The sequence below is a fragment of the Aristolochia californica genome, unplaced genomic scaffold (genome assembly GCF_029961685.1).
Source record: "Aristolochia californica isolate CCGP_79_NKW_82.1479 unplaced genomic scaffold, dmAriCali1.0.hap1 SCAF_6, whole genome shotgun sequence".
NCBI classification, from domain to species: domain Eukaryota; kingdom Viridiplantae; phylum Streptophyta; class Magnoliopsida; order Piperales; family Aristolochiaceae; genus Aristolochia; species Aristolochia californica.
This window is the reverse complement of record NW_027182257.1, coordinates 38842019-38867716: the sequence shown is the minus strand read 5'-3', so window position 1 is coordinate 38867716 and position 25698 is coordinate 38842019. Positions and strand designations below refer to the sequence as shown.

At 37.7% G+C, this 25698-nt stretch overlaps 1 protein-coding gene across 4 annotated transcripts in view; it reads left to right on the top strand.

The window, feature by feature from the left end:
* The window catches only part of LOC137933890 (MAP3K epsilon protein kinase 1-like), a 31572-nt gene extending 6780 nt beyond the window's left edge, over nucleotides 1-24792 (top strand). For 3 of the 4 annotated variants that reach the window (XM_068777976.1, XM_068777977.1, XM_068777978.1), the window contains 22 exons: nucleotides 5571-5591; nucleotides 7049-7122; nucleotides 7259-7349; nucleotides 11042-11125; nucleotides 17064-17165; nucleotides 17378-17509; nucleotides 18489-18560; nucleotides 19209-19297; nucleotides 19499-19604; nucleotides 19738-20127; nucleotides 20236-20556; nucleotides 20697-20741; nucleotides 20953-21132; nucleotides 21286-21369; nucleotides 21464-21555; nucleotides 21691-21774; nucleotides 21849-22609; nucleotides 22716-23125; nucleotides 23212-23346; nucleotides 23521-23927; nucleotides 24010-24124; nucleotides 24379-24792. In XM_068777976.1, coding sequence (XP_068634077.1) covers nucleotides 5571-5591; nucleotides 7049-7122; nucleotides 7259-7349; nucleotides 11042-11125; nucleotides 17064-17165; nucleotides 17378-17509; nucleotides 18489-18560; nucleotides 19209-19297; nucleotides 19499-19604; nucleotides 19738-20127; nucleotides 20236-20556; nucleotides 20697-20741; nucleotides 20953-21132; nucleotides 21286-21369; nucleotides 21464-21555; nucleotides 21691-21774; nucleotides 21849-22609; nucleotides 22716-23125; nucleotides 23212-23346; nucleotides 23521-23927; nucleotides 24010-24124; nucleotides 24379-24555 — 3972 coding nt within the window. In that variant the 3' untranslated portion in view covers nucleotides 24556-24792. The remainder of the gene's footprint in view (nucleotides 1-5570; nucleotides 5592-7048; nucleotides 7123-7258; nucleotides 7350-11041; nucleotides 11126-17063; nucleotides 17166-17377; nucleotides 17510-18488; nucleotides 18561-19208; nucleotides 19298-19498; nucleotides 19605-19737; nucleotides 20128-20235; nucleotides 20557-20696; nucleotides 20742-20952; nucleotides 21133-21285; nucleotides 21370-21463; nucleotides 21556-21690; nucleotides 21775-21848; nucleotides 22610-22715; nucleotides 23126-23211; nucleotides 23347-23520; nucleotides 23928-24009; nucleotides 24125-24378) is intronic. The other variant, XM_068777979.1, reaches the window with a different exon arrangement.
* Nucleotides 24793-25698: the final 906 nt, after the last annotated feature.

Below are 25698 nucleotides of genomic sequence, written 5' to 3'. Positions count from 1 at the left end.
CTGATGTTTGAACCTCATAATCATTTGAAGATAGAAACTTTTTCAAATGCAGACTATGCTAGCTCTAAGCTTGATATTGAGACTACTAGTTATTGTATGTTCGTAGGGGGAAACTTGGTAAGTTAGAAGAGCAAAAAGTAGAATGTGATGGCTTGTTTTAGTGCGGAAGTTGAATATTGAGCTATGACTCATACTGTACGTGAGTGGATGTAGGTGAAGTCTGTTTTTCAGGAGTTAAATTTTCCGGTTGAAAAACCTATGATCATATATTGTGTATGATAACTATGCATCTATCTTCATTGTAAGCAATCCGGGTTTTCATGAAATGACCAAACATATAGAAGTTCATTGCCACTTTATTCGAGATGCAGTAATGTAGAAAGAAGTCGTTACCCCTTATTATTTGGTCTAGTGAACAAGTTGGTGACATTTTTATTAAAGTCTTGTGTAGACGTGAATTTGGGACATTTTGTAACAAGCTGGGGCTCCTAGACATATATGCTCTAGCTAGAGGGAGTGTCAAATGGGATGGGCAGTTTGGTTATTTTACGTTATTTGTATACTTCAATGAGTACTGTCATACTTAGAATGTTAAGGTGTGTCTATGGTCCAGTTTTATGTTGTTTAGATGTGTTCTTAGGAAGTTATTAAAAGGAGTTATTTGTAAGAGGTGTAAATATGTAATTGTCTTTCAAACCACTTAAGTTAATAAGAAGGAAGAGGGGTCGTGCTCAGCCTCCAACAAAAGCTGACTCCAATGTTCTCTTTCAGCCACTCTTTTCTCCATCTCTTCTTCTTCTCTCCTTTTATTCTCCTATTTCTTATTTTCGCACAAGATACAAGGAAGAAACAAGAGTCACCAGAAAGAAAAGGAAAAAGACTATAATTTACTGTGGACGTTTCTGGTTTGTAAGTTGTGTCTTTTGCAAGAATCAGCAACCAAGTTTGCTGCATATGGAATATGGCTCCAGGAAGTACTGGGATGCTGCTCTAAATCCGAAATCTCCTCACAGATATGTAAAAGTTTCTAAGGCGAGGTCTGAAGATTTGGCACCCCTGCTAATGGCTCCTCAACCAACATTGATCCATGCCTTCACTCACAACAATCTTGACACTGTGAAGAACTATGTAAGCTTGGGAGTCAATGGAGGTAGCTACCCCAAGAGGGCTAGAAAAGGTGAAAACCATCTGTCCTTGAGAGTCTCTAATAACACCGTCTAGCCCAACATGAATTGTAATGTTGCATCTTTAAGTCCATTAGACAATTTTGATGCAACTCATGGAACAAATACAGGATGACTTTTGGCCTCAGGCAAAAGGAAGACTAATGGGGTTACTTCTTCTGCATCAACAATGAAGTAACCTCGGATAGAGCCTCCCTGACTAATGCTCTCATAAGCTTTTTTCCTAGACTTGTACATGGAGGAATGTACCAATTGGCCCAAGCTTCAGAACTTCCAGCTTCTTAGAATCGTCCTATGTTGTTGCCCTTCTCCTCCAATGAAATCGAAGCTACTGCCCTTGAGATGCCCCTTCATCAAGCTTCTGGTTTTGACGGCTTTAATGGAGAATTCTATAGAAACTCTTGGTCAATCATCGAGGATGATTTGACTGCCATGATCCACAATTTCCATCAAAACGGTATCACTTACTGAGCTATGGTAGTTTGATTCATAGCACTTGTTCCCAAGAAGGCTAGCACCGAGCATCCCCATGACTTTAGACCAATCAGCCTCGTCTGCAGCCTATACAAAGTCATTACCCGACTCCTTGCCCACACATTCAAGTCGATTCTCCCTACGATCGTCCACTAAAGCCAAAGTGCTTTTGTGAAAGGGCGAAATATTCTTGATTTAGCCATGGCAGCACATGAAATCCTGGACTACTTCAAGAAATCCAGTAACCCCAAATTTGCTCTCAAGCTCGATCTTGAGAAGGCATTTGATCGCGTCAACTGACAACTCCTTGACGACCTCCTCCTGTGTGGGGGCTTCAGCAACCGTTGGCGGTTTGGGATTAGAAGTTGCATCTCCTCCTCGTCTTCCTACTCTGTCCTCCTCAATGGTACCTCTAGCAATTTCTTCTGGAGCTCTTGAGGCATTCGACAAGGAGACCCCCTTTCACCTTTCCTCTTCAACCTGATTGTTGAGTACCTATCCTCGATGATATATATGGCCAAGGAGACTGGTTGGCTTTGGCCCATCTCCAGTTAACCGAAGCTCGACATCCCACTTCTACAGTTTGTTGATGACACTATGTTCTTTTGAGAAGGCACCTTTGAGTAGATCAAACACATTAAAGCCCTCCTCAACCTCTTCGAGCTCTCAATTGGTAGAAAACTACACTCATGTGTTACTTCATTGATGCTAGTGAGTTAAACTTCATGGCCACCTACCTTGGTTGCTCGCTGGATTCAACACCTGGCTCCTACCTGGGCTTGCGTCTTATTGATTGCCTTCCTCATAAAAACCTTTGGACCCCTATGCTTGAAAAGTTGGAACTAAGGTTGACATCATGGAGGGGTAAACTAATGTCGAAGGTTGGCAGGCTTGTGCTGTTACAATCTTGCCTTGCTGAGATTCCTAGTTACTTCCTCTCCCTCATTCCCTGCTTCGCCTCAATTTGTCATCGGATTGAAACCCTTAAGAGATGTTTTCTTTGGAGAGGGCCTAGAGGCGAATTCAAATATCACCTCGTTAGTTGAATAGATATCTGCAGACCTAAGACCATGAGCAGCCCTGACATTCGGCTTACTACTGATATGAACTCCACCCTTTTGTTCAAGTGGATTTGAAAATTCAACATAGCGCCCAAGTCTATTTGGCAACCTATGGAGGCTGCTAAGCTCAGGTGGGTCAATGGTTGGTGGCCTACTGATGGACATTGTTATCATCTCTCGCCTCTTTGGAGATACTTCTTCCTCTTCTTGCTAAAGTTTGCTAATGCTAATCACTATTACATTGGCAATGGGTTGATGACGAAGTTTTGGTTGGATTGGTGGATTGGGCCTGACCCCCTTGCTTCTTCTTGTCACTCATTGCTAACAGTGGCCTCACAATTCTCGGTGACTGTTGCTGATGTCTTGTGCCCCAACGGATGCTGCAATTTCCAATTATGGCGCAGGCTCAATGATGTTGAGGCTCTTGGTGCTTGCAATCTTTTGAATGACTTGGGCTCTTTTAAAATTCGGGCGAATGTCCCTGTTAAGATGATCTGGCTGCTGGACGCTAGTGGAATATTCTCGATCACCTCAGCATATTACCACCTCAAGGGGTGGACTGCAGCCCTCAATCCCATTGATGCTGCAATTGTTCGAAAGTTTTACAGGCCGCCTAAAGTCAAGTTCTTTCTTTGGATTGCTTGCCTTAACAAAATTCTAATCGTGGATAATCTCCATTGGCATTGACACACTGCTCCATGTGCTCTCTGCCCATTTTGCAATGCTGCCGAGGAATGTGTCAACCACCTGCTCCTCCTTTGCCCATTTGCTTGGAAGCTTTGGTCCCACATGCTCAACAAGATTGGTATTCACTTCAATATCCCTAAGGACCTCACCTCCCCCTAGTTCACGGTGTTGGGAATCAACATCCCAAAATTGGGAAAAGATCTCCTCTTCTGCTACCTCGCGTTCATTCCTTGGTGTCTTTGGAAAGAGATAAACAATTGCCACTTCAATTGCAAATTCAGAAATGAGAAGGTCTCCGACTTGATTTTGGCCATGTTTCCTACTGACTCCACACCAGGAAGGAATTCCAAAACCCCAGTGGCACCTTCCTTCGCTTCAATTGGCATGTTGAAGCTCATATGTCTCCCCCGCCTTGGGCCCATACCATGGAAACTTGGCAGCCTCCCCTTGTTGGTGCGATCAAGCTCAACGTCGATGGTAGTGCCATTGGCAACCCCGGGCTTGTTAACTTTGGTGGTGTTATCAGGAATTCAGATAGTGTCTTACTCTACTCCCATGTTGGGCCCATGGGGGTCTCTAACTCCATACTGAGCTATTTCAGCTTCTCTATGGCCTCATAATTTTTTGTGACCACTTCTCTGACCCCCTGCTTATTGAAGGAGACTCCTCGGTGGTGATTGGTTGGTGCTCTTCTCCCAAGGATCCTCCATGGCGTCATTTGACTGTATTTCACGAAATCGCAGACATCACTTCTACCCTCACTTGTACTTGGGCCCATATACCTCAGTTTGCAAATTCTCTTGTTGACAACTTTGCTAAATAGGGAGCCTCCCTTTAATCCATTGTTGTTTCGGGAGAGCTCCCCTAAGATGCTTGTATCTTCTTGTTTTCTTTAATAATATTCACACTAGTCTCAAAAAAAAAAATAAAAAAAAATCAAAATGACATAAATAGAGATTGGTGTATAAAGCATTTTGTGATTAGAGAAGCATATTGGAATGTCTAAAACTGCAAATCTACAAGATGATTATTTGGTAAGCTATCCTTTGTGATGTGGAAAACTGGGCATTGAAGAAGCAATATTTATTGCAAAGGAGGTGGTAGAGGAGAATGCTATATTGATATGCGTATAATCACGAAAAACAGTTAGAACTGAACATATTACAGACCACTTAAGAGTAGCTCGGATAGTGAAAAGAATTTAAGTGAGGCTCCTTTGAAATGGTTTGGGAATGTTCGGAGGTGCATATTAAGAATGCTAACAGTTAAGGGAAGGATGAAGAATAGAGGAAGGCCAAGCACCGCATGGGTGGAGGCAATGGGGAAATAGTTGAAGAATTTTTTTGTGTTGTTAATGTCCATGATAATGTTATTATTGTTATTGTTTGACTTGAAGAAGGGCGATCATATGACTGGAAGAAGGGCAAGTTAGTAATAGGTTTAGTTGAGGATAGTGAGGAGAGACTTCAACGATGTCGGGGTAAAGCTATCCTGGTGATAATGATGACGGGATAGAGGCTATGTTTTTGACTGTACTCGCTTCTGCCCTGGGAAATATTTGTTACCCTCTTTCTTAGTAAATTTTCTTTTTCTTTGAATTAAAGAAATGATATAGATGCTACTTTGTCTGCCTAGGTCTTGAATCAGTATCCCATATGGAAAACTGATGCCTATCGACTGATATGAATCGATATGTTGGCCTATATGTCAAATCCAGTCTTATGCCTGCTGTGTTCTGATAAGGGAACTATGTGGTGATATCTAAAGCCATATTGCAATTATAAACCTGGATATATGGTTATTGAGGTTAGGATAAAGTGAAGAAATGGACTAAGGAATTAAAAATTGGATAATTAAAGTGATTATCTTATTTATGTCAAAATGGGTTACCATTTCAATAAATTTATAAACAGATTAGGCGTAAAAATATTGCCTCTTTCATGAATATGATGTTCAATGGAGCACTTGAATGTAATGTTTATTAATCTGGTAATGTTCCCATTTCGTTAGTAATGTAAAGCATGGAGTATTGTACGCTATAACTTTTGATACTGTATCAAATGACTAAAATTGTGTTTCTTTTGTTATTTTTTTAAACATGCCTCACATTTTACCTTTCTCTTTTGCAAATTTTTCTTCTTTGGTGGATATTTTTGTATCTCAGCAAGAAATTGATCTACTAAAGGTATGTTTTGTTTTACTGTGTACTTTCTTTTCTGATCATTATACTCTTCTCATAGGGCTGCTCTTGCTTCTAATTTATCATGTTGAACAACGATAATCCCGCTCATACTTGCCTAAATTCTTCAATAGACTGCAGTTTTCATTCTGTGTTTTGATGCTATGTTATTTATTATTTTAGACTGATGCAACACTGTGAATAATGAATTTCTTCATTGTCTTAAGAAAAAGGATTTTTTCATGTCACAAAATTATTTCTTTATTGTTTTCATCCATAATGAGAGGTCCATTTACTGGGACGTAAGTGTGTTCGTCAAATAAAATTTTAACTTACTGTGAAGTAAGTTAACTTACTGTCAAGTCTTTCGAAGCTACTTTTGAAACTTATCTTTTGATTAGGCCTTTCATTTAAAGTATGTTGAAAAGTTCTTAGTTTTTTCTCAATACATCTTTTTCTTTTTAGAAAACTGTCTTAGCTTAAACTTGAGTTATTGGATATTTTATTTACTAATTTTTGTACCACATCCCCTGCCATGGGTGTTTTTGGATCATTAAATTAATGTAGAAGAACCAGATGAGCAGGGCTGGGTGTATCGATATAGGGTACAATATTGGAACCCTTATGTGAGAAAATCAGCGCAAGGGCATTTTGGTTATTTTACATGATCGGTTATTTTATATTACTGCACTATCTTACTCATCATGTTTGATTTAGTCTATATAAAAAATTTATATCCATAGGAAGAGTAGGATAGGAGCTATAAGGGAATAAGTGATTTTATGTAAAGAGTGGTATTTTTGTAAATTGTCCAACTAAACCTAATAAATAGCATTGCGGATCGTGCACGACCCTCAACGCAGCTCATTCTGAGCTTCTTCTAACTTTCTCTCCTCCTCTCTCTCTTCTCTTTCTGTCTCTCTTCTCTTTCTCTCTCTCCACCTTCAAGTTTCACTTCTTTTACACCTTAAAATCTGACATGTCTTGTGTATTGGACTGTGACATCTAATCTCGAGCTAAACTAATAACTAAAAAAGTAAAACATGTAAGATGTTATATATGTATCGTTACAACACCTCTAAAATCTGAAACATATAAGACAACATGTGAGATGTATCACTGACACGCCCACCCCTTGTGGATGAAGCAATGAACAAGCAATATCTCTTTATGATAGGAAGCTATGTACCTCTTTTAATAATGCTGTGTCTCCTGGTTCTTGCAACATCACCTTGCATACATATAGTTATGTTGCTCATGCTGATGGAAAATTTTCTCTTGCGTTAATGAGTAAAAATAGTTGACTGTAAAGGTATCTAGATTATAGTCTGATCCTTCTTAAAGATGTTAAGGATTTAAGTAATTAATGACGCATTCTCAAATTTTTATAGTAGCTGGCCATGGAAAACAGATAACCTTTTTCCTTACTATTGATGGCATTTATTATTTGTTCACTTTTGCAGATCTTGAACCATAAAAACATTGTGAAGTATCTTGGATCATTGAAGACAAAGACTCACCTGCACATAATTCTCGAGTGAGTGACTTTGCATTTCCTGTCATCTGATGTCCACTTAGTTGTTTGGCATATATTGTCCTGAAGAGAAGCACAAGCAAGTCATACTTTAAGAAGAAAAACTTGTGTTGTAATATGGACCTTTGAACTAATGCAGATATGTGGAAAATGGCTCACTTGCAAACATAATCAAGCCTAATAAATTCGGACCTTTTCCTGAGTCACTGGTTGCCGTTTATATTGCTCAGGTATGCCTTTAAGATGAAGCCATATGCATGAGTATGTAAAAGCAAAAAATTAAGCTTAAGTGGGGCACAAAGTATGTGTTTTTTTTTCCATTTAAGAAAATGATTCTTTATTCTTTTCTTTAGTATTCAAATTGTGGGGGAGGGGGTTGCTTTTTCTTTTATTTGCTTGTGTTAGTGAAGCTTTTTATACCTGAAAAGAATTTATACTTTTATCATTACGATTCCGAATAGGGTCCTTGTAGATGCTATATTTCTAAATATGGTCACTTGGATGCATTATTTCCTGATCTAATGTGGTCTTGTCATTAGCAAGGATTTATGGAACTGTTAGAAATGATGATAAATGTGTCATTGTCTTTGTCAAATTTACCAAAATAAAGCGTAGGAGAGATTGGGTTTAGAGACGTTTCCCCATATCTATAGATTAACCAATAGTAAAAATTATAATAATGCCTTTGCTCCCCTCAAACCTTAGGACCTTAGTTTTTATAGGAAAACACTTTTTTAGAAAATAAAAAAATCAAATAAACTCAAAGTGGTAACTTCTAATACTCCCTTTAAGTTGGAGCGTATAACTTGAACTTGTTACAAAATATGTCTCACATTATTCCCCATTTTAAGTATAAGAAAAAATACACCAAATTGGTCTTCCATTTTTTTTTTTTTTTTTTTTTTTTTTTTGAGAAAGGCAAGATTTCATTAAAGACAGTTTGTGATTAATATTTGTTATTCATTTCCTTGTGAATAGCACAACACCTCAAGACGTCCAATTGGAGAAAACATATAGGTTAGAAAAGCAGTGAAGAGAAAGATTGTCATTGGAAAAATGTAAAAAAATATGGGTAGCACTAATTAGAAAATTCGAAATGAACACATTATTTGATTTCAAACACAAATAATGATAGCAATGAACTTGTATAAAGAAATTGAATCTGATTGGTGAAAATAATTTCAGCCACATTTAGTTTTTCAATTAGAGACGACCTATATTCAGTCAGTTAGAACTCAGACGAAGTGAAAAACACCTAATGACAATAGAAAACCTAATGAAGAACAATAATAAGCAACCACCCACTTTTAAGGGCAATAGCCATTTTAGAGAACCACAACAAAAATACTATCCCATCTTTTTTTTATTTGAGGCTAGCCAACCATGAAATCAAAGATACTTAAAATTTCATTGAAAGGAGAAGAACCTAAATCAAATTACAAAGGGTGTCATAGAAGACCAGCTGAGCAACCCAAAAAAGGGAAAACACGCAATAGCCAAACAAAAGAGCAAAAATATTACAACAAAGATTCATCTAATATCTAACAGATAAGTATCACCCACTACAAGATGAGTGAGAGAAAAACCCATTGTTGCCAAGCCATCACCAGACCATTGGCATGTGATCATTGTAAATCTCTGGGCTGCTCCACATTGAAGGAGACTCTACGGTGATCATCGGATGGTTCTCCTCTCCCTCTTGGGATGCTTACTACTCCATTTTGGACATTCTCCCTTATATTACCTGTATTTGGTCCCATGTTCCCCAATCTGCAAATTCTGTTGTAGACGGTTGTGCTAAGCAGGGGGCCTCCCTCCATGCTCCTCTTGTAAGGGGGAGGCCTGCCTAATCTTGTTTTTCTTTCTGGTTTAATGAATTCATCACTTTCTCAAAAAAATGAAATAAAATGTGATCATTGTAAATTGAGACCCTGACATACATCAAAAATCACAACATACACACGCCAAAACACTAATCAGAGGATGAGATTAGTAATTTCCTTGATTTGTGTTGAATTTTTGGAAAAGAGAAATATTTCACTAACTTGTTGTAATTTGATTATGTAAAGTTGGGTCCAAGGCCCTATTCCAAAATGACTAGCCAACTTAGGAAACTTCTTTCCCAACTAATAAACTCAAGATCTTTGTACTCACTAATTCATATGGGACTATTCCTTAACACTCCCTCTCACATGTAGACCCTCTTTTGTGGCTCTACAAGTGGATAATTCAGTAGTAGGAAGTTTTAGGTGTAGGCCCTCTTTTGAGACTCTACAAGTGGATAGTTTCAAGTGTAGGCCCTTTTTTTGTGGCTCTATAAGTAGATAGTTTTTAGGTGCAGACCTACATATGAGTACCTGCTCTGATACCATCTAAAGTTGGGTCCAAGGCCCTATCCCAAAATGACTAACCAACTTAGGAAACTTCTTTCCCAACTAATAAACTCAAGATCTTTGTACTCACTAATCCATGTGGGACTATTTCTTAACAGATTACATGAGCTTCTATTTATAATAGAAGAAACAAGTGTAGGAGAAGAAAATCACTCCTAGCTGTACGACAAAGCTCCATACAACGGTTAAAACTGTCATAGTCTAAAACACACCTCTCAATTTTAAAAGCTGAAATGATGGCCTAATTTTAGGGCATAATAAAGAGTCTACTCACTTTTTAATGGTAGCTAAAACACAAATCACCTATTGGGTGAAGAATAAAAGACTTGACTCGAGCTGGATGTTGGGCACACTCCTATACTTTTTAGGTAGTGGGTCTAGGTTTTGCCCTAAAGTGATAAAAGCACAAGAAGATAAACTGATATTAGAGGAAAACAACTTTAACCGGAAGAGGCAACTATGCAACACTTCTACTTCCAAAGTGACCTTTTAATAAATTTGACCAAGTATAACTTCTTTTTTTTTTTTTTTTTTTTGGCGGGGGGGGGGGGGGGGAGTTGACCACAATTTTTAGAGTTGACGATGCATAAGATGCACGACCAAGTAACAAAAGCGCTAAACTTGAAAATAACATCAAAGCAAGATATTGCATACCTTGAATGAGCACAGGAAGCAAGCATGGAAGTAAAAACAGGAAACAAGTTATAACATATAGAAGTGCTAAGTTTAGATTTCCTTAGTTTGGAAACAAAGACCCAAACTTTAAATAGGAAGCTCTTGCTATGAAAAATTCTTTCTAATTGAGGATTTTAACTAAAACCATGCTTGGGCATATTGCCAATATGTATCAGATTTTGGCTTATCTGATACACCCTATATCAGCTGATATAGGTCATAGGGTGATTGTTGGCTGATATTGTGATATATAGTGGATTTGTGGTCCCTTATACATATTGGGAGTCCGACACATCCATCACTGGTTTAAAGAACAAGTTGCTATTTAGGGGACAATCTCTACCAAACAACAAGTTACACTTTAGTTCAAAACTTGTAACTCCTATAAGATGCCTTTATTTTCACTTTCTATTGCAAAAAGGTTAGAAATAGGAAATTGTAACCCATGGACATTCCAATTTGAGTCTTTGACCCAAAATATTTAAATTGAGTCTCCTTTTTTTATTAATAGGATTAACTTTGGGTGATCTCTTGTCCTCAGATATTTATTAGGTAGATCATCCATATTATGATGTACTCTTTCTCCCTTTTTATTTATGTTTATTATTTTTTTGTATTTTATATGTTAAAAATAGTAATTAAGATTAATTAGCTAAACATAAATATACTCCTCTTTTAACAGTTTCTTAGGGTAAAGAAGGCTGTATTTGAAATTTTTCCTTTTATGAAAATGCAACATCTAATTGGAAATACGACATATAGGAGGACTATATGTGGTAATTACTCTTTTACATTGGTGATGTCAAGCAATTTCTGGCCCTATCTTGATATTTTTACATGTTTGTTATTCACAGGTTTTGGAAGGCCTTGTATATCTGCATGAACAAGGTGTCATCCACCGAGATATCAAGGGTGCGAACATATTGACTACTAAAGAGGTATTTTAGAATATATGACACTTTCACTAGGTAACATTATATGTTTAGTAATCATCCTCATATACTTCCATGGTTGAGTCTGGTTTCATATGCCTTTTTTCATCCACTACAAGTATGTTGACTTCACTCAAAAGGAGCTTGTAAAATATAAAAAATTAGGGAGAAAAAAGGAGGAAAGAGAAGGAAAAATAGAAGAGAAGAGGTTGAGAAAGCTGCATTGAATAGAGTAGCAGCTGTTAGTGAAATTGGCTCTCAAGTCACTTATATACTCATTTATAAGAAAGGTATAAAATGGCATATATGCCCCTCTACACCAACTCTTATATTTCCCTAATAATACCTCATAATGAAACAAAAATTTAAACTTATAACTCTAGCATAAAGATAAACTCAGTGCTATCGTATGAGGGACATACGACAATGATAAAGGACCAAAATACCCTTTTCTAGATATTTCAACACTCTCCCTCAAGTTGGAGTGTATATATTAAGGCCCTCTAGCTTGTTACAAAAATTTCCAAATTATCTCTTACCCACTGCTTTAGTAAAGACATCACCAAGCTAATCCACGGACTTGGAGTGACTATAGCTCTACTCATTAGAACCTCACAAACAAAATGACAATTGACTTCTACATGTTTAGTTTGCTTCTAAAACATTGGGTATTGTCAATGAATATTGCATCTTGGTTAATACAATACATCTTCATAGCTTCTGTAGTAGGAAAATCCAACTCTTGTAACACTGTCCTCACCCACATAAGTTCACTAATAGTGTGGGTCATTGTTTGGTACTTTGTTGTTGCACTAGAATGGGCCACAACATTTTTTTTTCTTGTTGTTCTAGTTGACTATGTTTCCACCACCAACAACACAATAACATGTGGCAGATTTCTTATCCAATTTAGACCTTGCATAATCGGCATTGGAATATCCTCCAATCTCTAAGTGGTTATGTGGTGTGTATTTACTGGTGCACCCTTCAAATATCATAATATCGTGTGTAGCTTCTAAATATATCTTCGTTGGGTGCTCCATAGCCTGGTTGACCATACTCACTGCAAATGATATATCGTGTCGAGTCAATGTAACATAAATAAGCTTGCCTACTAACCTTTTGCGGATAGTCTTGTCTTTAAGCGTGACACCATCATCTTTTTTTTGGAGATTGTAATCTACTTCTAGAGGTATCTCAACAAGCCTAACTCCCAACAACCCATCTTCTTAAAGTATATCAGTAACATATTTTCTCTATGTCAGAACAAGTTCTGCCTTACTCCTTGCTACCTCAATCTTAGTGAACCTAAATCCTTGGTTTGAAAGTGTTTTGCAAGATGTCATTTGACTTCTTCAATGCTTTTTACATCACTTTCCAACAAGACTATGTCATCAACAAATATATACAGTCAATATTACAACTCCAAAAGTTCTCTTTAGAGCAAATAATGAGTGGTTATAGTGGCTTTCCACAAACTCCATTGACATAACTAGGCTGAATTTTTCGAACCAAGCTCTAAGACTCTACTTGAGGCCATAGATAGTTTTGTGCAATTTACATACTTTCTGTATTCCCCCCTGATCAACTTACCCATGAGGATGTTCAATATAAATTTCCTCTGCTAGATCGCCATACAAGAAAGCATTTTCAATATCCAGTTGGAAGAAGGGCTAACCTTTGTTAAAAACTATGAAAATCAATATCTGAACTACGGACAACTATGCAATCGGGGAAAAGGTCTCAAAGACATCCACTCCATAGGTTTGCCTATATCCTTTGGTGACAAGTCTAACTTTATATCTTTCTATAGGTCCTTCAGCCTTGTTGTTCGTTGTGTATACCCAACCACAGCTAACTATAGCAGCATTTGGTGGTGGCTCACATAACATCCATGTGCCCCTATCAAGTAAAGCTTCCATCTCCGCATCCATGGATTGTTTCTAATAATGAGAAGACACGATTTTCTATATTGAAGGAGTGGAATAGGAAGACAAATATTGCAAACTTTTTTTAAGGAACTAGACAATGAATTAAAGCAAAGTAACTTGGAAATGGGATACTTAGTACCATGCTGAGTAGAAGCTTGAACACCTATACGAAGTGAAACAGGTAGATGGAAATCACTTACTTTAGGAGCTGTAGATAAAGAGAGCTTTGGTGTGGGTGGATAAGAGGTCCCTGTGTGATGGCCTTGGAAGGTGTCATTTGTTTATAGACTTGCAATGGCTTTGGTGTTGGTGGATGAACAGCTGGCACAATGCTAGGGACATCTTCCATAGGTTGAGGTACACAACCATCTACTTTAATTGAATGAGAAGGACCGAACTCAATAGTTGATGAAAAATAGGGAACATCATAAAAATATAATATTTGTAGACACTAATGTTTTTCTAGTTGCTGGACAATAACACATGCACCCTTTTTTAGTATGAGAGTAGCCTAGGATGGGCATACTTGATTGATTGAGGAGATACCAGGAGATTGACCAAGAACAAGTACATAACACAGAGCCAAATACTCAAGGACAAAGGGGAACATCTCACTAGTCGGTTGGATAACTTATATGGGAATCTTCCCACCAAGCATTGATGATGGCATCCTATTAATTAGAAAGCAAGCAGTGAGGATAACATCACCCTAGTACGACTTGGCGACCTACATTTGAAAGAGCATAGTTCAGGCAACATCAAGCAAGTGGTGATTTTTCCATTTTGAAACTCCATTCTGTTGTGGAGTATAAACACAAGAAGATTGATCTATGATGACATTGGTGCTGAAAATGAATCAATTTTTTTATTCATGAGCTCAAGCCCATCAGTATGCAAAACAATAAGTGAAGCATCAACTTGTTTCTTTATTTCACTATAAAAATCCAAGAATATATCAAATACCTTGGATTTCTATTGTAGAAGACACACCCATGTCAGCAAGTCATCAATAAATGAAACAAAAAATTGGAAACCGAAACTACTGAAATGCATCTGAGTGAACCACTTCAAATAAATTGTTACTATGACTTGGATGAGGTAGATAGGTTTCACATTAGAGTGAAAGGCAGATTTCGAGATAACTAGAGTAGCTTGGATGGAAAGGGATGTCCTAGCTGCAAGTGCCACTAGGAAGGTGAAACAGCTGCATGGAATGTTAAAGAAGATGATTGTATAGAATCTCTCAAGTGGTAGAGCCCCTCTTTCTTACACTAGGAACCCATTGTCTTCCAAGTCTAGAAGTCTTGAAGGACACAATTAGTAAGATTGAAAGCTACTAAACACTACAAAGATTTAGTAAGTTTACTAACAAATAACCTTCATAAATAACAAGTTTACTAACAAATAACAAGTTAACGAGAAGCATAGGTACAAAAAGAACAAAATTTAAAAACAAGGGTGGAGTGGGCTGAATTGTCTCAACTCCATTCACAGGCGATGAGGAACCATCTTCAAGTTTGACGTGTTTGAATGAGGAATACTGAGTGATGGATGAAAGTGTTGTGGACATCCATAACATGTGTATAGACACACCAGTGTCAACAACCCATGAATGCAGACATACTTGAATTAACCATGGTAGTTGTGGCGGTGGAAATATTTTGGGTCATGGATGAGGAGGATGGATTCAATTGTGCTAGGTATCGAGCCAACTTTTGAAGTTCGTTTTGATCACCAAGACAATACCAACTACCCACTAGTAGATGCTTTCCATTCTTAGGAAATCTTGAGTTACTCAGGTAGGCTTGCTAAATTTATTCCAACACTTTATGAAAAATGGTTAGTACGACCGCAGTGGCGCATTTTTGCCCAACACTACTATCACTACAGCTTCTTCCGCGCCTAGATGATCATCCTTGCCCACCCCAGTCCACAAGATGTCTCTATGTGACCTTGCAAACAGCTTTTGTCCCCTTGTCATCCTTGCCCTATGGAACTACAACTACCTTTGCACGTATTACTCTATTAAAAGGCTTTTTTGAGTATAAGCACATTATTATCTGCAAGTATTTGGGCACGAACTACATCATATTCAAAGCCAAAACTGTCAAGAAATTTAGCCACATGGAGCTGGCCCTATTGAGCTTGAAACTCAATTTCCTTAGTGGTGAAAGGGTGATAAGTCTCAATCTCTTGTAAACGCTTTGCAACTCACTGAAATAATCAATAACTGATCGATCTCGTTTCTTTAAGCCAATGGACCTTGTATACAATTCATAGACTTAGACAAGTTGCTCTCTTGATCACACAGAGTTTTAGTGAATTCTAAAGTCCTTTTAAGGTCTCACAACTCATCACCTACTTTCTGAAATTTAACTCGATGTTATTTAGTTGCCAGGTCATGACTTGGTTATCCCCTACCTTCTAGTCATCAGGCATTGTGTCAAGATGATTATCTCTCGAGTATTTTGTCTTGTACTTGGCTTTAAGATAAATCCGAACAGATTTGGACCAGTCTAGGTAATTCTATCCATTCAAAATCTTCGTGATGATCATAATAGTATCATTACCATCTAAATTACCAAATTCTTTGGCTGGTGTAATCACTTCACCTGGATTAGCGATCATCTATTATCAACGAACACCTCACAATAACCCTCTGGAATACACTACCATAATAACCAGCACAAAAAAAAAAAAAAACTCTATATGCCTGCTCAAATGAAGTGGAGCACACAACAAAATTAGGGCATTGAAACACAATTCATAGTATTCCTATGTTACTATCCAATCATCTGAGAAAGCTAGCTGAAAAGGAAGTCAATTATGGCTGACATCAGCTCTGAGGATGATGATGCAGTCAGTCTGCAAGTCGAAAAGATTTGTGCTTGCACAATATTGGGAGAAAAGGACCCAAATAACCTTCCAGGGACGCAAAAACTTCATATAGCTTTTCAATTGACTGCACAAACCATCAAACTTAGGGTTATGGCACAAATAATGGGAAAAAGGTCTAACCTTTAACTTCAAGCATCAGCAATTCTGGAAAATCTCTTTCCTGGGGAATTTGCAAATCTAAGAAGAGGAAGAATCTCGTAAAACACTTGCAACAATCAGATCTTATGCTCCGAAGCTGTGTAAAATATAAAAAACTAAGGAGAATTAGAGGAGGAAAGAGAAGGAAAAATAGAAAGAAGTTGAGAAAGCTGCGTTGAATAGAGCAGCAGCAGTTAGGGACCGAAATTGACACTCAATTCACGCTTATATTCAGTTATGGGAAAAGGTACTCAATGACATATATGCCCCTCTATATATAAACTCTTAGATCTCCCTAATTACACCTCAGAATGTAACAAAAATTTAGACATATTATGAAGTTGGGTCCAAGGCCCATCCCAAAATGACTAACCAACTTAGGAAATCTCTTTCCCAGCTAATAAACTAATGATCTTTGTACTCACTAATCCATGTGGGACTATTCCTTAACACTCTCCCTCACGTGTATGCCCTCTTTTGTGGCTCTACAAGTGGATAATTTAGGTGTAGGTCCTCTTTTGTGGCTCTACGAGTGGATAGTGTAGGTGTAGGGCCTTTTTTGTGGCTCTACAAGTGGGTAGTTTAGGTGTAGGGATTTTTTTGTGGCTCTACAAGTGGGTAGTTTAGGTGTAGGTCCTCTTTTGTGGCTCTACAAGTAGATAGTTTAGGTGTAGGCCCACATATGCGTACCTGCTCTGATACCATGTTAAGTTGGGTCCAAGGCCCATCCCAAAATGACTAGCCAACTTAAGAAACCTCTTTCCCAACTAATAAACTCAAGATCTTTGTACTCATTAATCCATGTGAGACTATTCTTTTACACATATAACTCTAACACGAAGATAATCCACTGCTATCCTATGAGGGACATAATACAATGGTAGATGACCAAAATACTCTTTTTATAGATATTTTGACAGCTCTTTTCTGTTTTGCTTGTCATTTAGATAACAGGCATCTGCAAATTTTATTTTCAGGGTCTTGTTAAACTAGCTGATTTTGGTGTAGCGACCAAGCTGACTGAAGCAGACGTGAATACACATTCTGTTGTTGGAACGCCTTACTGGATGGCCCCTGAGGTATTCTGCTTAAATTTATCATTTTGAGATAATATAATTTTTATAAATAATTCATTATGAATAATGCTAGTATTTTGTTTGAGCTACATTCATGTGTATTTGGAAAATTTCATTACGCATACTTCTACAGATTATTTCATTGGTTGAAAGTACATGGGTTGGGAGTTTAATGTGATAAAGCTTTCACTATTGTGCTGGTTTAATTTTTGCAGGTGATAGAAATGTTTGGAGTTTGTGCAGCATCAGACATTTGGAGCGTTGGATGTACTGTGATTGAGCTTCTTACGTGTGTTCCTCCATACTATGACCTTCAGCCAATGCCAGCCTTGTTCCGAATTGTTCAGGTGTCCAACGAATTTTTAATTGAGTGTTTTTATTTTCTTTTCCTATGGCTTTGACTTAATCCAGAGTAGTGTATATTTGTAGTTGACCAATGTGTTTTATGGTTTTCTCCTTTCTTGGGATGGTTCTTCCCCTTATTTTTTGTTGTTTAAGTTTCTGTTGTTTAAGTTTTATGATCCTGTTCGAATTACTATACCTTGTTATTTCTTTTTATGTTTTTTTTTAAATGTTCTTTTTATTTCTTTTTATGTTTTGAACTTCCCCCTTCTGTACATGTTCTAGTTGCTCATGTTTGAGCTCTCTTAATGAATATATTTTCCATTGCTTTGAAAAGAAAAATAAACACTGTACGTTGTTATTAAATTTAAGATGCACACCGTCTTGACTAACCACAAGGAAAGGATTATTGATATTCATACCTTGGAAGTTACCTTTTGCAGTCACTATGAAAACTAGCTTTTGACATGTATTTCCTACTCCTATAGACGAATTATGAAATTACACACATCCATTTGTGCTATATCCCTGTTATTGAACTTAACTGAGGACTTAAAAACAGAAGAGATGACCCGAGCCAAGAGCTATTGTCTTTTTTCCTCCCATTTTTTAAAATGTTTACTTGACCTGTTGGTCTGTTATTTCAAATGCAGACCTATACTGATGTGGAACCTGCCCAAGAGCCCATAAAAAAATAATGGGAGTGCTTTGGAGCAGTCTCCCCAGTCAGATGAGTGTGCCTCACATGAAATAATGGGCTCATTGTGCTTTGTTGTAGATAAGACATAGATATTATAAGGGTATTTTATCTCTTCCGTTTCCTGGAAATAAAGATCAAAGTTTGTATGGCTAATTTTGTGGTGTTAAAATTCTACTCTTAGGAATTGTATGAATACATTATACAGGGAATTCTATATTTCACTGAAAGTTTAATTCTTGTATTCCTTTTTTATTTGGCAATTTATGTGCTTATGTGGTTGACAGGATAAACATCCTCCTATTCCAGATGGTCTATCTTCTGGCATCACAGACTTTCTGCGTCAATGCTTTAAGAAGGTAAGCCATGCTAAGGTTTATTTCCATTGTATGATCAAATCATTAAGTGTCACTGAGCTTCTTCACTGCGTGCATTTACTTTTTTTTTGGAGCATTTTCATTGCTAAATGCATGATTCAGTCAGCCATTGTCATTATTGTCTTCAGTCTTAAAGCAACTATACTGCGATCAGCTACATGAATCCTTAGTCTCTATCACTTATTAGCTCCTTTGATAGGTTGTCTTCTTCAAATCTTTCCTCATAAATTTTTGATAAACAAGATTCTTCTGACTGGTTAACTAGGCCTGTTTCTAATGTTCCCATACTATCTGAAATGCTTCTTCCTTTTCCTAGGATGTTTGCTATCCTAGTTGTTATCATGTATCCATTCCTAACCTTGACCTTCCTAGATTGGCCACACATTCACTACACTCTCATCTCTGTCACTACCTATTCCTGATTATGGTGCTTCATCATCGTTGAAGTGCTCTCTAAAATATGGCTGGTCTGGAAACTGTTCTATATAATCTTTCCTTCATGATATCAATATAGCAACAAACCCAAAGTTGTCAGCTATCCAGCTCTTATACTATGTGTCTCCTCCTTGAGAAACCAATCAGAATTAATTATTCAAATTGTTTTGTTAACAATGGAAAGCATATTTTCAGGATGCCATGCGGAGACCAGATGCAAAGACCTTACTTCAGCATCCTTGGATACAAAATTCTAGGCATGCTTTGCACTCCTCTCTTCGCAGGTAGTAAAATAATGATTAAGTTATCTTTAGAAGATTTCTTTCTCTTATGTTGTTGTATTCTAGTGGCTACATTTACTTTATCATGTTTTCAAACAAATAAATTACTTCATCATGTTACTTGGTGGTGTCACAGCAAAACTATGCTTTGGATGTGGTTCTTCACTAAATCATTTAAAAAATTATAGTACGTTTTTTTTTCAGGACTATACAGCAAGATCCTTCAGAAAGCTCGACTGGAGAAGATCAAAGCAGTGCTGAAGGCTCATCAGGAGAGAAAGCAAAGACAGAAGCCTCTGATTTTGGACAGGTGAGAGCTTTAGTCACTGTGCCACTTCTGTTGAATCTTTGCTAGCTTGAAACTTGTTTAAATTTTAATTGATCCTCATTATATAAGCTGGTTACAATTGAACCACTTTATTTGTTTATATTGGATGGTTCAGGAACAGGAAATTTCTCCAAAAGAATCCTCTGATGAGGCTTTAGATCTAGGCAGCTCTGTCAAGGACAATGATGTAACACCTATTCTTAGTGAGGGTAGCATTCCTAAACCTAGTTCAGAAACTGTTAAAGATAATGCAATATATGATCAACATCATCCTGCAGCCATCCATGATAAATTGTCAATAAACTCTGTCTCTGGGAGGCTATCTTCTACAAGAGAAGAGGCTGTTTGCAGCTCCTCTCAATCCCACAAACTTGCTTCAGGTGAAGGGATGTCTAATGGGGAGGTTGATTCTCAAGAATCAAGAAATAAAATTTCCAAAGCTGGAGATCGTGAAGGGAAGGAGAGTTTTCCTCCAACCAGGATGCTGGATCCTGGTCTTCAAAAGGTGATATTTGTGCCTGAATAAGGCACACTTGTTGTTAAGCATGGATTTGTTATTAATTTTATTTTATTTGGCGTAGTCTAATGTTTTTGGTGAATTGCTTCTTTTAAGGCTACAAAGCCTTTCGGTGTCTCTGGATGTCATGAAATCAGTAAATTTAGTGACCCACCTGGGGATGCTTCACTAGATGATTTATTTCAGCCATTGGACCGAATACAAGAAGATCCAGGTGCTGAAGCTTCAACTTCTGCTTCTTCCTCACATATGGACCATGGTAATGGATCTCAACTTGAAGGTGGAAAGACTGACCTGGCTTCTAAACTTAAAGCACGGATGACAATGGAGAAAGATCAGCAGGGGCAACGAAATGGAGGAGATCTGCTGCGTCTTGTGATGGGAGTCCTCTCAGAGGATATTGATATCGATGGGTTGGTAGGTGAAGTGGTTTCTGTTGCTGGGCCTTTTCATTTCCATCTGTTTTAGCTTATAACTTCATTCAAATCTTCTATCAATGAATTTTATTTTATTTTTGAAAAATGTTATTGATTTCTTTTGATTTCATCTTTGGGCAGGGTTTTGATGAAAAATTACCCAGAGAAAATCTGTATTCAGTGCAGGTACCTGTTATTTACTTTCCAATTTTTGACTGCTGCTCCTCTCTTACCTACCTCTCTCTCTCTCTCTCTCACACACACACACTCTCCTTCTCACCCCTTCCCATGCCTTGGTTTTTTCTCTGTTTATGTTTACTGTATGTATCTTTTTTATATTTTCGTTACGATGCTAATAGTTTTTCAGTCCTTTTCTTTTCTTTTTTGGCATCTCTAGGCTGTTGAGTTTGGCAAGTTAGTTGGGTCACTGAAGCCAGATGAATCAGAAGATGTGATTGTGTCAGCCTGTCAGAAGCTTATTGCTTTCTTTCAGGAACGACCTGAACAGAAATTAGTATTTTGTACACAGCATGGTTTGCTCCCTCTCATGGAACTGCTTGAAGTTCCTAAAAACCGTGTAAGTACTTCCTGTTGATCTTTGTTGATGTGTTGTTCTTAAGCATTTTCCAATAATTCATGTGGGTGGTTCTTAAGCATAAGCATTTCATTGTCTTTTTTCATTATGTTTTGGGCGATCATGCACGGTGTTATATATGTGATGTGTTTTCAGGTTATATGTTCTGTCCTCCAAATCGTCAATCAGATTGTGAAGGACAACATTGATTTCCTAGAAAATGCTTGCCTAATTGGTCTTGTAAGTATAAATGGTTATCTATCAGGTGCATGGTTTTCAAACTTGCATTTGTCACTCGGACACTTGTAATGATTGGAAATTTTTTATCACACAGGTTCCAGTTGTAATGAGCTTCACAGTTCCTGATCGTCCCCGAGAAGTTCGTATGCAGGCTGCTTACTTCTTACAACAACTTTGCCATTCCAGGTATGCTTGAAATAACTTTGCCATTCTAGCTTATTTCAGTAACTTTGCCATCGGCAATATTTTGTGTAGCTATTTGGTTTTATATCTATTTGGCTGAGTCTACTTTTACTGATCATATTTCTGTCCTTGCTCCAGCTCTTTAACACTGCAAATGTTTATAGCTTGCCGTGGAATACCAGTTTTGGTGGGCTTCCTTGAGGTTGATTATGCCAGATACAGGTATGTGAATCATATTTGCTGCACATGGACATTTTTCCCTCTGAAGCAGCACTCAATCTTCATTACATCTCCAGGGAAATGGTACATCTTGCTATAGATGGCATGTGGCAGGTCTTTAAGCTCCAGACCTCAACACCAAGAAATGATTTTTGCCGTATCGCAGCAAAGAATGGAATACTCATTAGACTAGTGAACACTCTTCACAGCTTGAATGAGGCAACTCGACTAGCCTCTCAGTCTGGTGGTGGTGTGGCAGCTGATGTTCCTGGCCCCCGTTCACGATCTGGCCCTCTGGATCCCACTCAGACTCCACGTGCTGGCTCTGGTCAACTTGATCCGATAAAGGTTAGATTTGGCATTGGTGATCACACCCTTCCTGCAGGTATTCAAGAGCCATCACGGCTTTCAGCTTCTCTTGCTCAACAGTCAGATTTTATGGAAGCATCAACCACATCAAGGTTGCCAGAGCCCACAAAATTGGAAAGTGCTGGAAGCTCAACATCAAAAGAAAGTGTTAATATGACTTCAAAAGACTGGGGTGCAGATGTAGATCCAGTGAGACAACAGCGTATGATTACTGTTCCTAATAGAGCTTCCATGGATAAGCTTCACAAACAAGTGGAACTTGCTTCAAATGGGACACATGGTGAACAAGTTCGACCACTTCTTAGCTTGTTGGAGAAAGAACCACCCTCTCGGCATGTTTCTGGCCAGCTTGAGTATGCGCGTCACCTTTCTGGATTGGAGAGACATGAAAGCATCTTACCACTTCTACATGCTTCTACTGAGAAGAAAACAAACAGTGAGCTTGATTTTCTTATGGCAGAGTTTACAGGTGATCAGCTTCATATATTTATGAATCTTGTAATGTTGTTCAAAACATAAAAGATACTAATGTATATTTACTTCTCCGAGCTAAATCTTTCTGTGTGGACATACAGAGGCCTCTAGGCATGGAAGAGAAAATGGCAATCTTGATAGCAACCCAAGGATTTCACACTCATATAAAGCTCCAAGTAAGAAGATTGCACCGGCTGGTGTTGGTATAATGACTTCTAGTGAGGGAACTGCTTCAGCATCTGGAGTGGCATCTCAGACAGCATCAGGTGTATTATCTGGTTCGGGCGTTCTAAATGCAAGACCTGGAAGCACCACATCATCTGGCTTACTTTCACAGATGGTAGCAACATTGAGTGCTGATGTGGCAAGGGAATATCTTGAAAAGGTGGCAGACCTTCTGTTGGAGTTTGCCCGTGCAGATGCATCAGTAAAATATTATATGTGTAGCCAAAGCTTGCTTAGCCGTCTTTTCCAGATGTTCAACAAGATAGAGCCTCCTATTCTTCTAAAGGTTTTCTAACCTTCCATTAAAATATGGGTATTTCTCATTCCTGTAATTCTCTCTGATGGCCGATGTTTTGCTATTGGTTTATCTAGGTTCTCAAGTGTATCAATCATTTGTCAATGGATCCAAACTGCTTAGACAATCTTCAGCGTGCTGATGCGATCAAACATTTGATTCCAAATCTTGAACTCCAGGATGAGCCTCTTATCTCTCAAATACATAATGAAGTGAGTTTTCTGAGCCCCTGACTTTTCTTGCTTAGTATATCAGACAGAAGACAAATATTGTGTGTATTTTGTTTATATCTTTTAATGTTTCTTGGAATTTCTTTAGTGAAGGAATTAAGCAATGCATATGCTTCGCATTTCAGTAACTGACCCATTTTTATTCTCTGTTGAAAGGTCTTGAAGTCACTGTTCAATCTCTGCAAGATTAACAAGAGAAGACAAGAGCAGGCTGCTGAAAACGGAATTATTCCTCACTTGATGCATTTTATTATGTCAGATTCACCACTTAAACTGTGCGCATTACCTCTTCTATGTGACATGGCCCATGCATCCCGTAACTCTCGAGAGCAACTAAGGGCTCATGGTGGCTTGGATGCATATTTGAGTCTATTGGATGATGAAGTGTGGTCGGTGACTGCCCTGGATTGTCTTGCGGTCTGCTTAGCACATGATAATGATCATAAAAAGGTGGAACAAGCACTTCTGAGGAAAGAAGCTGTGCAGAAACTGGTGAAGTTCTTCCGGAGCTGTCCAGAGCAGTATTTCGTCAATATCTTGGACCCATTCTTGAAAATCGTAACGTATGTACATCTTATTTCAGTGGACTTGGCATCACATTTTGCTCATTTATTTTACGCTTCACTTATTAATTTTTCAATGCAGAAAATCTTCACGAATCAATCAAACTTTGGCTGTTAATGGTTTGACACCGTTGCTTGTTGCGAGACTTGACCATCAAGATGCTATTGCCCGCCTCAATCTTTTAAAACTAATTAAGGTGGGTTGTCGGAATTCTCTTTCAAACTCAAAACAGCAATCTTATACTTTCTTCTTTAAATGGCAATCCTATTAATAAGCACTCATTGAAACTGGTTGGTTTCTATAGTTCCTTTACTGAGTAGCATGATTCTGGTTTCTCTTATGTGGTTTTCTTGTAAACCTAACTACTTGATTATATAGGTTGCTCGTAACCATATTGATCATCTTAAATACTAACAATATTGTAACTGATGCTATATTTTGCTTTTACAGGTGGTGTACGAGCACCATCCTCGCCCAAAGCAACTCATAGTGGAGAATGACCTTCCTGAGAAGCTTCAAAATCTGATAGAGGAGCGTAGAGATGGACAGAGGTCTGGCGGCCAGGTATTAGTGAAACAGATGGCTACAGCTCTACTAAAAGCACTGCATATTAACACAGTGCTGTAAATGTGGGGGGGTTTTTGGTTCATCTTTAGTTTTTGTATATTTGATTTGCCTGAGATGTAATTATTTTTTTTCTTTTTTTGGGTTTTGTGCATTTTTTTCTTTATATAATATTTTGAGCATCCGATGGCTGTCAATATTTTCTGGCTGCATAAGCTCAAAATCATTGTCGAAAAGTCAAATGTTTGTGAAGCAACAAGTGAAATTATCTATGAGATTTTTGAGAGCCTCTTGTTTGAACTGTTTTCCCAAGCATTATTCTCCTATCTACTGCACTCTGGAACATGATTTGCTTTTTTGCCCAGGTACATTGTAAAGTGTGTACTGTCTCAAAAATCAAAATTCGATTCCATGTGCAGTATTTATAGTAATGGTAATATGGAGCAAAAGTCCCCAGCTATTTATCCTTCATCATGCAGGGATGACATGATCCTTTTTTCTTGAAATATCGTCTGGGTGATATATCTAACGGCTCCATCTCGTACAGGCTCATTACCGAGCATATCCAGTTATCTGCCAACGTGAAGACTAGAGGAAGTCATATAAAACATTTCAAGAACTCTAGCCATCAATCTCTGATTGTTAATCACATGTACTATAATGGAGCTTTAAGACATGTATATTTTAAAATTGTGTTTAGTCGATGCATTAAAATGTTTTATAACTTGTTAAGCCACCTTAGGAATAAAAAATTTCATGTTTTAAAATCACACTTTGAGATCTGGCATTGGATGGATCGATCAACATATGCCAGTGATTGGTCAACCAGAAGTGCACAAGCCAAAATTTTAAAGCATCATTGATCAATCAGAACTTGGCCATTTCGTGCTATAAAACATGATTGATCATACGATGTGAACTAATCAATCAATGTTTTGGCAATGTAAAAATATGAGGAATGATCAATCTTACAAAAGTTTGCCAACTAGGGACATAAAACATGATCGATCATTGACAAGTTATTGATCGATCATACATGTAATACAATGTCATTATAAAAATTCATTAATCGGTTTGTCCTTGGACATTGATTGATCAACTTAATTTGTTAGATCCAATGAAATGATATATATCGATCATACCAATCAATCAATAAGCCATTTTTGACAAAAATATAGTCTTTACACTCAGTTGATCAATCATTCA